Here is a 15,256-nt window from a genome sequence, read left to right as displayed (position 1 = left end):
TTCTTGTTTGTTCTTTTCTCTTCTCGCCTTGCCTGAGGCTGCACCCTGCGCCTCTGACTTCATTAAATAAGATTCACGTTTTAATGGTTTGACACAGTTTAGTTTACATCCTCAGGGGTGTTTTTGTGACCGTGAAGTGCTTCAACCTATTTGTTAGGTGTCTGCTCAAGACGTCACTGTTGAAATAAACTTTTATTAGAACTGATGACAGATTTAATTAAATACCTTACTAATTATATGTGTATTGAGAGTGATTTTAGTTATGAAGTACATTAATGATTGACAATTATTGGCTCGGAAATGTTTAAATAATTTTTTTTAACAGATTATATTTTCTAGTGGGAATGTGTGCATGTTTACGGTGGTATTTGTTTAGTTTATAAATGTCTATTCATGCATGGGTGTGTGTGCTTTCGCTGGCAGGTTTCAAGTGAGGTCTATCCAGAGACTCTGAGTGATACGCAGACCTTCACTATAGGAGTGATGCCTCAGACCCCCGGCCTGCCTCAGCTCTCGCCTGGAGCCGACCTGCAGATCACTGTAAGATTCAAACAGCAGGGCATCAAAAGACTGAATAATTCTGTTAACAGTTAAGTTCTAGTTAACATTCAGTGTATTGAACATGGTTATTAATTTAAACTTCTTAGTCAGGTGTGTTTTGTTTTTCCTCTGTTAAAATACTTTCTCATTCCCCAGTTTAAAGGTGTGTAATATAGGGTATACATCCCTGTTTGTAAAAGGTTGTAAAAGTTGGGGTCAATATGTTTAATAATTTTTTTATTTGAAAAAATAAATAAAAATTAAGTAGGTGAAGGTATCCCTTTAATACTTCTATTTCGCAATGACACATTTAATTGTTTACATGGTTAAACATATATATATTTTAAATAAATGCAATTCTTTAAATTGTGGTTTCTTTAAAAAAAAAGACTGTAATAATGGTTGCTGAAATGTTGGAAGGAATAAGGAGGAACAGTTATTTTAAAATGTAATAATATTACAATATAGTTTTTATTTTTTATTTTTTTTATAAATGCATCATTGGTGAGCATAAGAGACTAAAAAAACATTAAAAAACACTTGACTTTCTGAGATCCATATGATCTCCAAACTTTTCCTTTTTGTCTTCATCAGTGCAAATGTTTTTGGCTGTGTGTGTGTGTGTGTGTGTGTGTGTGCAGGCACTGGAAGATCGTGTGACTGTGATATCTCCGTCTGCTCTCTCCTTCACTGACTCTGAGACGCCCAGCGACAAGCTTGTCTACAACATCACCAAAGCGCTTACCTCAGGCCACGGTAACTAAACCTCCATTATTGTCATAGGGGTGAGGAGTAGGACACATACAGGCGTAATGGAAGCCTGATTGTTTTGTTTTGTTCTCGTTTTTGTACCATTAAATAGAGAGTAGAGGATTTCAAAGGTGAAACTTGCAGAGACATTTCACGTCTAGGATCATTATGAGAAACTTCATATGTGGTTGTTGCTCAGTGTCACAGATATATCCTTTCATGGATTAGACATTTATTTTGGATTAAACAACTATCATAGAATAGTAATAAACCTTTTCTCAGAATAGAAAAAAATGATAGAAAAAAAGATGCTGGTTGTGACGTACCTCGTGAATATTTATTAATTTATGCAAAAGAATCTGGCTTAATCTTCATCTGTTTTAATAAAAACCTCACCACTGAGATGTATGTGTAAATGATGCATAAGGAACTCAGTCCCACAGTGTTTATCCCACAATCTCTATTTCATTTAATTTCTAAGCTTCTAATAGTGAATTGACTGTAATATTAATATTTATATGATGATGTCACTCTCCTCTTTCAGGTACACTGGAGCACATGGATAGACCTTACCATCATGTGCGTCTCTTTACCCAGGCTGATGTAGACAGTGGCAAAATTATCTACAGACCCCCACAAGCCCCTTCCCACCTTCAGGAGCTTTATCAGTACTCATTTACAGGTTTGTCTTTGCATTATTACATGAAACAAAATTATTAATAATTAATAATTAACAGAATTATGTGATACTCAAGAAGAGTGAGTAACTTTAGCTTTGCCATCATAGCAATAAATTGCTTGTTAAAATATTAAAATAGACACTTTAAATTTCATTCACAATCTGTTATATAATTCACAATGTTGCTGTTTTTGCTGTATCTTTGATTAAGTTAAATAAATCCTTCCAATCTCAAACCTGAATGCAACCACTCAAATTCATTCATTTACAGATCTTTTGAGTCAACTAGAAATTTGAATTGCAGTCTGTTACATTGCTCTGCAATAGATGTAACAATAGTAGCACGCAGTAGTATGATGACACGCTCATTAATTTGAAATGTGTACAGTTTGTGTGGGAAGCTAATTAGAGAATATGCCAGCACACTGTTGATTTAGTTCTAATCAGATGCTAATTGGTGCTTCTGAGCTGTCAACATCTGAGGTATTGTGAGGTATTGTTAGTGATGCATAAGTCACCTCTCCAGCTTAACTGTTTAAATATGAAATAACCTCTCACCCTGCACTCTAATTACTGTGATTTGTTGGCAGTTGATTGTGAAAGTAACCACTAACGCTGTTTCATTCCTGCAGGTCTACCAGAATCAGTGAGCCTCCATTTCACAGGTATACAGTATAATCACTTTTGGCTACTCTGCTTTATTCTCCCTTACCTTACATGCTTCCAGCAAACCCAGAATTCATTTCCTCCTCTGAAACACCATAGACAGATCCCCCTGTGCCTCTGATCCCACGTTCCCTGGTGTGTTGCTGTTATTTATTTATGGGACCTTCTCTTCCTAAGAGGGAATATAATTCCCTCTCTCTTTCTGATGTCCATCCATATGCTTTATTCCACCTGACAGCAGGATACGATTGTGCATCCATCTTCTTCTCGCAGTGCCCATGAATCAGAGCTGTGACTTCTCATATGCCCTTCTGTGTCTGGATGGAAACGGCACTGTAGGGCAGACCAACTCCTTTTAGTGATTTTAGTAATGGATGGAGAGCAGCAATAGACTGTAGAAGAACACTAGGATCAGAAGTCGATGCTAAAGGAGCTTTTTATTCCTAACTAATACCAACCTAATATACTCAACTGAAAGAAAACAAGAACACTGTCATAATACATGAGAATGAGAATCTCACCTCAGCTGTTAACATGTCAAGTTAACAATATCAAATTTAAATATTCTGTTTTGATGTTATTCTTTGTTCTAACAGGAACAAGGTTTTGTTTTGTCTCACATTTAAAATATGTAAATTGAAACTTTGATTTTGAGAACAACCTCTTCGCTTCTACCCTTACAAAAAATAGTTAGTGCAAGTTTTTTTTCTTGCTACTTGTAAAATCATCATAAATGAATATGAATTATCCTTTTTTGATACCAAATCACTATTGTTCTGTTTTATTAATTTTCCTCTTTTGGGAAATGTAAAAGCACTCTATAGTTGTTTTGACACTCAAACTGTGTTTTGTTTTCAGATGCACAGTAGAATCACTCAAATAAGTAGACAAGGAGGCCATCGATTATTACTGTATATAAATGCAAGAAAGGCAAGACCATTCACAATTCACTATGAAAATATGACTGTTTTAGCATTCCTGATTTTTTAAGTCAAAAGGGAACTCCTTTCTTGTATTTCTAGCTTAAACTAGAACATTTATAACAAATACAAAAACAGCTAAATGTGCAGTCACATTTACCTTTTTTAATTTCTGCAAATTTTTGTGGGCAAAATTACAAGAATTTCACACGCGAGTGAAAGATTTATTTCCCGTTCTGATTTTGCAATGGGTTGGAGTTGGTCATGCGTATTCAAAAGTGGAGGCAGATAAATGTGAGCTTGCAGGGGCAGGTTTAAGCAGACTCAATGTTTGGAAAAGTCTTGCATACAGTATAGTGTGTCAACTGTCAAGCAATATGTTAAGGCTAAATATTAGAGGTTAAGAACAAACCCCTCACCAGAATATCAGGAATATCAATGCAGTGCTACCTCCCAGACAATAAGTGTTTAGTATAATAAGGACACAAGGATACCATGGTTACAAATTGTCACACAACTACTTGAGCTTTGAAGGTTACAGCAGCTAAAAGACTGATTTCGACCTTTATCAAATTGACATTTATGAAGAAATAATATTATTAGGAATGTTGAATAGTTGTATATACCAAGTTATCCCTGTATTGTACATTAAATGCTCAGTCTCTGGAGGATGAGATAATGTAAGATGTTTTCATAGGTCTTTCAGTTTTCTTTTGCTCTCTCTGTCTGATTCATTCTTCATTCATCCATCTGTGCTGTATTGAGCTGAAGTGCAGGAGACAGAACTGGCCTGAAGGTCAACAATGTTCTTGTGCATGTATGACTTATTCCTATTCCCTCTCTTATGTCAGTTTCTGATGGAGAGCACACCACTCCAGAGATGGATTTTGCTGTTCTGCTGTTGGCCAATCATCAGCAGCCGCCGGTCTTTCAGATTCTGGATCCGGTGCTGGAGGTCAGTCTCGGCGGCAGGGCACCAGTGGGTAAGGACACGTGTATCGGCTTAAGTGCTACAAAGTAATTAGTGTGAATGAATAAGTATTTTAAAGGCCCAGTCAGTGTCATTAAAAAGTGTTGCACCTCATTAAAAAAGTTTCACGCTTAAAGAACTGATTAGATCTTTTGAAATGTTTTAAATCATGTTCAAAAGTGATTAGGATGGCAGTCATCACATCACATGCCAAGTCAAATAATGCTCACTTTTTAATGCATTGGCATTTTGGCATTGAAAAAAACATGTTTTAGTGTAAATATCGCATTTCTTGAAAACCTTTTCTACATCCACACCACTAGGTGTCAGCGCAACAAACATAATGTTTGTGCCTTTTAATTTTAGATTGATTTTTTTCTGTGTCATATAGGTGGACGACAGTTAGCAGTGACGGATGCTGATACGGCCCCGGAAGAGCTAGAGTTTGAGCTGGTGGAGGGGCCCCTACACGGGACCCTCCTGAGAGTGGACCTTGGCTCCCAGGTCCAGATGGTCAATGGTAGGTACAGCATTTTTGGTTCTCCCTAGTGTGTTCTCCCTTATCTTATTTTCTGGCTTCATTTGCTTTATTTATCAAAACTCTCCTTTACCTCAGGGGACACCTTCACCTCCAGTGACGTCACCAGGAACGTTCTGCAGTATGAGCATGCGGGTCTCACCACTGAGGAGGACGCCATGACTTTCTCTGTGACAGACGGGATCTCCATGACCTCCATCACAGTGCAGGTCTTGGTGTCAGAGGTCAAAGGTGATGCACCAAAACGCGACCCTAAGGCCCTGCTGTCAATGGAGGTGGCGGAAAAGAGCAGCACCATCATTAGACGTTCACAGTTAGCTTATATGGTAAGTAATGACATGTTCTGACTATGACTGAAAATAAAAGTTAAAACTGGTAGATTACAATATGCTTAAAAGAAACTGTCAATGTCTTGTAGGATGATAAATCTCCGGATGAGAGCATTGTTGTGCAGTTAGTTTCTGTACCGATGTATGGGATTCTCACCAAAACCAAGGCTGAAACAGACCATGAGGAACTTAGTGAATATTCCTCCTTTACAATGGAAGACATCAACAACCACAAAATCAGGTAAACATCCTGCATCCAGTATTATTTTAGATACTTTTATAGTTCTTATTAATATTTTCAAATTAGATTTTATTTTTTATATTTATTTTGTAATTTTTGTTAAAGTTTTAATCATTTTTGTTTTAGCAAAGTTTATTTTTTATGTTTATTTTATTTCAGGTTTATTTTATTTAAGTTTTTGTGGTTTTAGTTTTATAAAAATCCTGCCTGCATCAGATGTATTTTATATTCTTAGCAGCTCTCTTTCATTTGAATTGAAATAGTATTGCTTTCATTTTTACCACAAATCTGCTGCATGTTCATATTATTTTGAATATGTGGCCGGGTCCTTCTCAATGTGTTTTTTTAGATAATTACCAGTATTAATGTGTTATTAATTAATTAATTATTTAATACATTTTCTAGTTCAGCTAATTTTAATATAAAGGAGGCATGTAAAATGTGTGGCGAGTTGAAATGCTTGGGGAGACTCAACATGCATATCAACACAAGCTTCTTTAATTGCTTGTAGTTGTTGAGCCCTGCTGAGAAATTATGAAATATGAAACAGGTTTTTTTTTTCTTTATTTAAAGGTATGTTACATCCTTTGAAACGGGTAACCAGCCTGTCACTGACATTTTCCACTATGTCGTCTATGATGATAAGAACAATCGTTTGGAGAACCAGATGTTCACTATCACCATCACGTCTACCCAGAGACAGCCTCCTGTTGTAACCGTCCGCAGCGGCATTAAGGTGAGAACGATTCCCACTTCACCAGTCAACTAGATTTAGATCAGGTTCTTTCAACCTTTCCAGACTCTTTACGGTGTTTCCTGTGGATAGGTTCAAGAAGGAGGGCGAGTCCAGCTCTCAGCCAATCACATTATTGCATCTGACCCAGATACACCCAGAAAGGACCTCCTGGTGTGGCTGATCAAACCACCGAAGTATGGTTTCATTGAGAACACAAAACAAGGTAAATCTCTCAGCTGTCTCTTTGTGTAATATACAGTATCTTAGATTGTTAGCTTCCTTTTCCCAGTCACTTAAGGGCAGATTTTTTTTTTTTTTCAGCAGTTGCTGATGATGTAATTTTATTCATTAGGAGAGCGCTCATTGCAGTAATAGAGATGTGTAGATCTGTGAAATTCAGATTCAGGCAGTCATCTTTGTTCAGGTTTTTGTTTGAGTGTGGAAGATGAAAGGAGATGCAGATCATGGTTGAACATAAACACCCAAGGACAGTTGTACAAAATGTAGTTTTTCATCCAAAACAGATGCAAACTCTGATGTCTGCTTTGATGTACCTACTTTAAGAAAACACTTGTTTTATTTTCATGATTTTGGGTTTGTTTTTGGTCCTCACAGCCATTTATTCATAAATATTAGCGCTTTCTTGTCTTGCAGCTGACAGTCGCTCTCCTGTGTTTTGTCTAGAAAGTGTTTCTGAGATCAACTGTTTGGATATTTGGCACAGAGATGTTATTGCAAGTAAAATGCAGTCTACAGAACAACGTGTTGTTTGTTCAGCGCATTAAGATGTGTGCTTTGTGTCCAGCAGCGATTGCTGGGTCTCGCATGATCAGCCCCGACATCCCTTTCACTATAGAAGACCTCACCTCAGACCATATCTTCTACGTTCAAAACATCCGCCAAGCCAACATCCACCAGGATGTCTTCAGCTTTTACATCAGTGATGGATCAAGTCAAACTGAGGCTTTTGATATCAACATAGACATCCAGGTATTATTGAAACACTAAAGCCAAAAGTATACATTAATTTTGTTACAAAACTTTATTGCGTACAGCCGAATGTGTAGTCCATTTGATAGTGTTAACACAGGCTGTCAACACATTTGCACTAAAAAGGTTTCTTCATTGTCCAGTGTATTTGAGTTTCCAGTAGCTAAACCGTCAAAGATGATGTTAGAAAGAGTTTTGGGGTTTCTTTTAACCCCCTCAATATAAACTCTTGTCAAAGTGGACTCTATTGTTGTTGTTGTCTTCAGTGTTTTTTTATCCAAGCTAGTTTTGCCACCTTGTGGACAAACAAAATTAGCGAAAAAAAATCAAGGGGAATATGCAAGCTGTATGTACAAATAATGCACGATTCAAAAAAATTAGGCTGCGCACATGCAGTATGCCCATGCTATTGTATTGACAGTATTTACATCACATGCACTGCACGCATACCCTAGTGTACCGATCCAAAAAAAAGAAAACTGGATGGTGTTTCTTTAATGAATGGTTTCCAGACTACATTTTTAGAATCCCTTTTGCTGTTACTTTAGATGAAATAAAGGTACTTTGGTTTGTCTTTATTTGGCAGTATCTTAAAAGTAGTTGGAGCTGCTGGCTCACCTGGATGCAAATTCAACGCTAGTCTGCATCATGTCCAGATTCCCCTCTCTTTCCTGTCTTTCTTTCCCGACTTGTCAAGTTTATATATGAGATGTTATTTGATGTTGTTTATAGCACACCAAGGAGGACAGAGTCCCAATTATCTCAGTGAACAGCATCCAAGTGGAGGAGAACTCTGGTGTGGTCATTACTAACTCCTCCCTGAATGTGCTGGACCAGGACACACCTGAAAATGAGCTTCTCCTTACCCTCATCAAGAAGCCTTCATACGGTCAGTGGCTTTCTTTCTCTGTCTATTTCTCTTCATATGCCCACTCATTTCCCCAGTCTGTCGCTCATTCATGGGCAGCCTTCAGAAAACATCCATTATTTGCCACATTACTGCTCCGACTGGCTCCTGTGTGGCTGATTGATGTTCTTGTCATTGTGCCTCTGCTTTTGACTAGAGAGTCAGTGGAAAGGCCACGACCCACAGAGCTTCATTGGTTAAACTTTTATGGATGTGTGTCAAGGTGTTCACAGCAGTTTTATTAGGAGTCACAAGTGAGGAATGGAGCTGACAGAACTGAAAAACAGTCACCGTGTTAGTGTTATGACAGCTGTGCAGTTATACAAAAAATGACATCAAGCGACCATTAGAGGTCAAGGGCACATTTATTTAAAATGGGAAGCAGAGCGATGTGTGTTCATTTTATATGTGTTTATGCTGCGTTTGATTGAAAATGAGAAGGAATGTAGCATCAGTGTTCATTTCTTTGCAAATATTTCTGTATGTGTTTCAAAAGGAAAGCTACGCAGAAGGCAGTTCTACTCTCAGCCTTTTGAGAATGGCAGGATTCTTCAGCAAGGATCCACCTTCACTTACCAAGATGTTCTAGATGAGCTGCTGGTCTACACCCCAGATGGACGCGGCTCTGGGACTGATGAGATCCAGTTTTCAATAACAGATGGCATAAACACAGAGACCGGACGTCTAGAGTTCAGCATGGATATTAGGAAGAGAGAAGGCCCTAGAGTCACAATCAACAGAGGACTACAGATTGCAGCAGGTCAAGATACAACAAAGTTATATTGTCCTTGCAAACATTCCAAGCATCCCTGATTGGTTAAGTTGCTTATTTTTAGTAGTCGTCATTATATCAGACACAGTTCCGTACAAAATAAATATTTAGTTTCTTAACTGCTTCTAAAATGAGTTGCCAGTGTTTCCCATTTAAAACTAAAAATCCAATGCGTCCCTTTACTCCCCCAACCCCTCACCATGAGCAGCGTTATATGCAAATGTCTGTACTTAATAGTTAATAATAAAGAAAATAGCATCTAAATAATTTACGTTTCTATTGCTTACTTGTGTTCAAAGAATTTGTAAAATAAGGAAAAACACAAGCAATTCAACTAGTTTAATTTGTTTATTGACTTTTTATTGAATGACAAAAACACACAGAAAATTGCAATTGTTCTTTCAGTTTTCACTGCTTTGTTAAATAATAAAAAGTTACATTGTTCATTGTAAGAAATGTTTTTTTTTTGTCATTTGGTCCAAATTGTTCAGTGATATTTTTTTTATGCTTTTTTTTTTTTTTTACAAAACTTTAGAATTATTGATAATGACTGTTAAAAATATCCAGAAATAAATGAATAAATAATAAAGCTTGATAATGCTTTCCAGAAACCATTTTAGAGGAATAGCTCGCTATCATTTCAAACCTGTATTTTTTCATCTGTGGAACACAATAGGAGAGGGATGAGAAGCACATAAAAGTCACATAAAAGAAGCACATAAAAGTCTTCTGAAGCCATTTAACAGCTTTGTATGAGAACCAGACCGAAAGTATGGCATTATGCATTTATAATCTCTCTCTGCCAGACTTCTTTGTGAACTAGAGAAGCGCCTTACACTCTGAGAGCAACTGCAGTAATCCAGTCCAAACTGATCTTACTTACAATGTACCAACTGAAACACTTCATATCTAGTTAGATTATGTTGATGTTAATAACTTAAATGCCTGTATCATTTCTGTTTTTATTGCTCATTCCTCCTGGCAGATTCCTCATCTAAGATCACAGAGCAGCATCTAAAAGGGACGGACATAGATTCGGATAACCTTAAGCTGCGGTTCACCCTTACTAAAGACGTGAGCATGGGCTCCCTGCTGCTAAATACGGGCAGAAACAAGGCCAAGATATCTGTCAAAGGACCTGTCACCAGCTTCACCCAGGATGACATCAACAAAGGTTTTTTCCTTCATTGCTGTCTCTTCCTCTCTCTCCCTCCCTCTCTCTCTCTCTCATACATAATCATCCATAGGGAATTTCTAAGCAGAGATGCGTTGTCTCATGTGGTTTTGTGCCTCATCTGTCAGGACATGTGGAATACATTCATGAAAAGGGAGAAAGTGGAGGCAGCTTCTCTTTTAAGTTCAACTTGGAAGATCCCGAGGGAAACAGAGTCATTGACCAGTCTTTCTTCATTAGCGTTCTAGGTGAGCCAGGAAGTGATTTTGGGACGTTGAAAGGTTCAAGTTCAGGTATGTTAGAAGAAAGTTATTTTAGTACATCCTCATCTTTTCTCTCTCTTTCTCTCTCTTACTCTCAGAGGACAGACGTCCTCCCACAGTGGTGGTTAATAAGGGTTTGGTTATGGATGAGAACACCTTGAAGAAGATCACAACACTGCAGCTCTCATCTACAGATCAGGACAGTGAACCAGATGAACTCATTTACCGAATCACCAAACAGCCTCAGCTTGGCCATCTAGAACATTCCAGCAAACCAGGTACAGACAAACATCCTTTGTTTTGTTGGGAGGGACTAATCAAAAGTAGAACTAAATTATTCCGTATCAAAACAGTAACTCAGCTTCAAACTCACAGCAGCGTATAGTAAAATACCCAGATGAACACTGGGTAAGTATCACTCAATATTGCAGTATAGCCTATATTCACACACTTACTGTCTAGTGCAGTGCTAGAGTACATACAGGTATATATCTCTGTTCATCCACAAATACACATACAGCATCACTGTTATTGGTGTCTCTATAGAAGATTTAATATGAAGACTCTGAGAGATCATAATATATATTTATAGTCTGCAGTCCTGGTTCTGAATGGGCTGTTCAGCAGAGCATTACATTTATAAAAGCTGGCCACAACTCAACACATTGTTCGGGCCTTGCATGAAAGATAAATAGTATGTTTTATATCTAAGCACTATCATGTTCAAATGAAGACTGAGGACATTAGATGGGATCTAGACTATAGATCTTTACCAGGGCATCATGTTAGGAGGTTTCATGGGTGAAGATCAGTTTTTATTTTCCTTTCTGTCCCTCTTGGTGATGGCCGGATTGCATTCAGTGGAAGTTCTGCGGTAGTGCATGTTTTATTCATTCATTTCACTTGACCTGTGGGATATTTTTAATGGTGGCAAGTGAGTTTACATTATTATTTAAAAGCAAAGGCAGTATAGGAAGTGCTGGGCTGCTGGTCACTGGAGAGTTTTTCTCTGTTTGATGTCGTTGCAGGAACACGGATCAGCACGTTTACCCAGGCTGACATGGCCTCCGGCAACATTCAGTATGTTCATACCAGTGAAGAAGAGATACACTCTGATGACTTTACCTTCATTGTATCTGATGGAGGCAATGAGGTGCATACACACACACACACACACACATTCAGTGGGGTCTAAATGTCTGTAACTAAATGTATGCATTACTGTGCGTTCACACCGCCGGCGTTGAGGGCATCAAAAATCGCTCTTGCCGCTCTGCTCACGACGCTGCAGAAAGATTCGCGAGCGCTCAGATGCTCTGACGTAGATTGAATGCTTATTTTCTATTTAAAGTGGCCCCAAAGCAAACAAGCTTGTTGATCTCGTGCAGACTAACCACAAGGAGGGTAACGTTATAAGTTAACCTCATTAAATATTGTTGTGGACGAAGTATTAAGATCCTTTACATAATAATGTATAAAGCACTGTAAAAATACTCTGATGCAAGTAAAAGTCTTGTATTGAAAATGCTACTTAAGTAAATATAATCAAGTATAAACATTACTTAATGTAAGTATAATCAGGGAAATTTGTTTAAAAGTAAACTGGGACTACAGTACTATTATTTATTATATCATTAGATTATTATTCCTATAACGTTACTGCACATCAGCAACTCACCAGGAAAATGAACAATCTCAGACACCTTGGTCCACGTATCACTTTTAATTTATTTTCCCTGTACGCAAACAGGGACACATCATAGATTATTGCAAAGCCGAAACAGCAATAATCAACCTGTCCTCCATTGTGCTTGGGAACTAATGTGGTTGGAGCTGCGTTCTCTGGAATCCTCTCAAGCGGCGGACTTCTATGTTCCGACTGGTTGCTGCCCAACCGCTTCATAGCTCATAACCATAAAGTTGCCTTGATATCAACCTTTCTTTTATTTTTTTTATTTATTTATTTATTTTTATTTTTATTCGAAAAAATTATAACATACAACATGTTATCAAGAAACAAAAAAGTTAAAAAAAGAAACAGAAAAAGATGGAAATACAAATTACAACAAACAAAACAATTGCCAGGGGGAGGAAAGTATTATACACGCATATATAAAATCAAATAAACAAATTGTAAAATTTACAAATTTTCAAAGTTCTTACAGCTTTTTTGTTCACAGAGTCTCTGATACTGTCAATATAAATACATATTTCAGTTAACAAAACCATAAAATTGGGTTTTTATTGCTAAATTTACATTTATGAATGTGAAATTTGTTCAACAGAATAAGTAAATTAAATTAAATAAAAACACTGTTCTTTTTCGTCAGGATAGTCAGTTAAACCAAAAAGTATATTTTCCCATAAGAGTGAAAAATGTTTTAAACACTGAATATTCTCCCTAATAAACTTTTGGACCTTACCCCATAGTGTAACTGAATATGCACAGTGCCAAAATAAGTGCAAGGCAGTTTCCTCATATTCATTACAAAAAGTACAATTTACATTTATACCTTTTTTAAATTTTTGTAAGTAATGACTTGCTGGATAAAATCTGTGAATAAGTTTATAAGAAACTTCTTTAATCTTATTTCTAAGATGATATTTTTGTGGTAATAACCACACTTTCCTCCAGCAAATACAATTTCCATTTAATGAGGAGGCCCAGCGAGACAAGATATAAGGCACAGTAACAATTTCTTTTTGGAAAAGAGTACGAATAGCTCTATTATTACTCTTGAGGTATGATGAAAAACAAATTTTACCAACATAATATTTAATAACATCAAAAGATACTGAACCTGGAGAATGGTCTTCATCAATACCTCTAAATAGCATTTGTGTACCAGAAGGGATTGAACCAAAAACCATTGCAAATTCTTTTTGAGTGACTGGTATTTTATAATAAGAAAGGAATTCATCATAAGAAAAGAGTGTTCCTTCTTTAACTGACTAATCAATTTAATATCGTTGTCAAACCAGTTCTTTAAAAAAAGAGATTTGTGTTTATAAAGAATGTTTCTGTCATTCCAGATGAAACAGCGATGCGGAGAAAAATTGTGCTTATATATTAATGACCAAGATAGGAGCACTTGTTTGTGGAAAGCAGATAACTTAGCTGGAATTTTATCTATATTATAATTACACAACAAAACAAAACTAAGACCACCAATATTTGAAAAAGCATAGTGAGGGATAAAACAACCTTTCTTTTACTGTCTATGATTTCAACTCTCCTCAACGCTCTCAACGGCAAAGTCGCGCCGCGACGCTGCTGGACTCCGGCTAATTTGAAAATGAATGACTTATGGCCACTTTGACGCTCTCGACGCCAGTGGGCCACGAGATCTCATGAGATCTGATGTGTCTTGCAAGATCCGACTGATCTCATGAGAGCGTGACAATATCCTTGTAAAACAATTTATATAATTTGCACTAGAGCAGCATGATTAATCGTTTAAAGATGGCGATCTCAATTCGAACAACTACGCAATCTTATTCCTGAATGACAACAATTCAGCTATGTCTATAATGACTGTTTCACATCGCGAGTGTCAGTGGGGCGTAAGAATCACGTTTTGTTGCTGCCCATGTTAATGAATCATTCATGCTGCAGCTGATCCAGTAAGAGCAACACACAAACAGTCTTTTCAACCGCACATTATTTCTGTGTTACAATCATTTAGATAACAGAAGTACTGGGATAAAAGTTTATAGTTTGGGCATAAACACATTCTCTCTACAGTTAGCGATCAAAACGAAAGTATCTTAACGTGTATGTTTTGTAACGCAATATCCTCTACTGACCGTTTTAAAAAAGTATTTGTCATTCAATCTTTAATTCAAAAGATTCTAATTGAGAAACAGGTCTTTATGAATTGAGACAATGACTCCTACATTTCATTTATTATTATTATTATTATTATTTATTCTGTTCATATATATATTCTGTTCATATATATATATATATATATTACTATAAATATATATATATATATTACTATATATATTACTATATATAGTAAATTGTTATTTTATTTATATTTGTAAACTTTTTTTTTCTTTAGAATTACGAAAGAATCTTGATCTCTGATTTATAGGCCTCTCTCTCTCTCTCTCTCTCTCTCTCTATATATATATATATATATATATATATATATATATAAATTGAGAATCATGTTACATAAATATATATATATATATATATATATATATATATATGTATGTGTGTAACATGATTCTCAATTTATCCAGAACCTTGCAGCTCTAGTTTACATGTTGTTTATTGCTGCATATAATTCATTAAAATAGAAGTTTATTTCAAAATGCACCTACATTTGCATTTTGTGTCTTTCAGTTGAAGAAAAATAAAAAAATTTCCTATATATTTCATCATTGAGGATTTCTTAAAAAAAGTCTAAAAATCTTGTCTCGTTCTCGTGAACCCAGTCTCATCTCTCGTCTCGTGGGATAAGTGCTTCGTCACACCCGAGCGCAAATCTCCCGCTCTCTCTCGTGAGGCCGATAAGGAAGTGACTAAAACTGCAATTCATCGACTGGCCGCAAAAGGGAGTCAGTCCCATAGACTCCCCATGTTAAAATGCCCAACTTTACAGCAGGAAAAAACATGTTTACAGCCTGGTTCAAAAAATGATTTTGGTCTAAATAGCTAATTTTGCCCTTCATGACAACTGTGAGGAGGGTGAATTTTTTTATAACTCGTTTAAATTATATTAAGACTTAAAGTTCTGCATAATTAAGGGTGTAGCCACTTAAGTGAC

General features: G+C 36.6%; 1 protein-coding gene across 2 annotated transcripts in view; it reads left to right on the top strand.

Moving 5' to 3' along the window:
- Positions 1-15,256, top strand: part of fras1 (Fraser extracellular matrix complex subunit 1) — a 106,941-nt gene that overhangs the window by 74,246 nt on the left and 17,439 nt on the right. The window contains exons 32-48 of one of the 2 annotated variants that reach the window (XM_059550376.1): positions 424-540; positions 1,182-1,296; positions 1,835-1,972; positions 2,602-2,634; positions 4,407-4,538; positions 4,917-5,045; positions 5,142-5,389; positions 5,482-5,633; positions 6,207-6,369; positions 6,460-6,592; positions 7,178-7,359; positions 8,092-8,248; positions 8,763-9,026; positions 10,024-10,212; positions 10,341-10,460; positions 10,574-10,753; positions 11,504-11,628. In XM_059550376.1, coding sequence (XP_059406359.1) covers positions 424-540; positions 1,182-1,296; positions 1,835-1,972; positions 2,602-2,634; positions 4,407-4,538; positions 4,917-5,045; positions 5,142-5,389; positions 5,482-5,633; positions 6,207-6,369; positions 6,460-6,592; positions 7,178-7,359; positions 8,092-8,248; positions 8,763-9,026; positions 10,024-10,212; positions 10,341-10,460; positions 10,574-10,753; positions 11,504-11,628 — 2,577 coding nt within the window. Of the gene's footprint in view, positions 1-423; positions 541-1,181; positions 1,297-1,834; positions 1,973-2,601; positions 2,635-4,406; positions 4,539-4,916; positions 5,046-5,141; positions 5,390-5,481; positions 5,634-6,206; positions 6,370-6,459; positions 6,593-7,174; positions 7,360-8,091; positions 8,249-8,762; positions 9,027-10,023; positions 10,213-10,340; positions 10,461-10,573; positions 10,754-11,503; positions 11,629-15,256 lie in introns of both variants that reach the window. The other variant, XM_059550375.1, reaches the window with a different exon arrangement.

Source organism: Carassius carassius, chromosome 5 (assembly GCF_963082965.1).
Source record: "Carassius carassius chromosome 5, fCarCar2.1, whole genome shotgun sequence".
In the NCBI taxonomy this organism is placed as follows: domain Eukaryota; kingdom Metazoa; phylum Chordata; class Actinopteri; order Cypriniformes; family Cyprinidae; genus Carassius; species Carassius carassius.
Note: the sequence above shows the minus strand (reverse complement) of the source record. Positions and strands in the feature narration are given on the sequence as shown.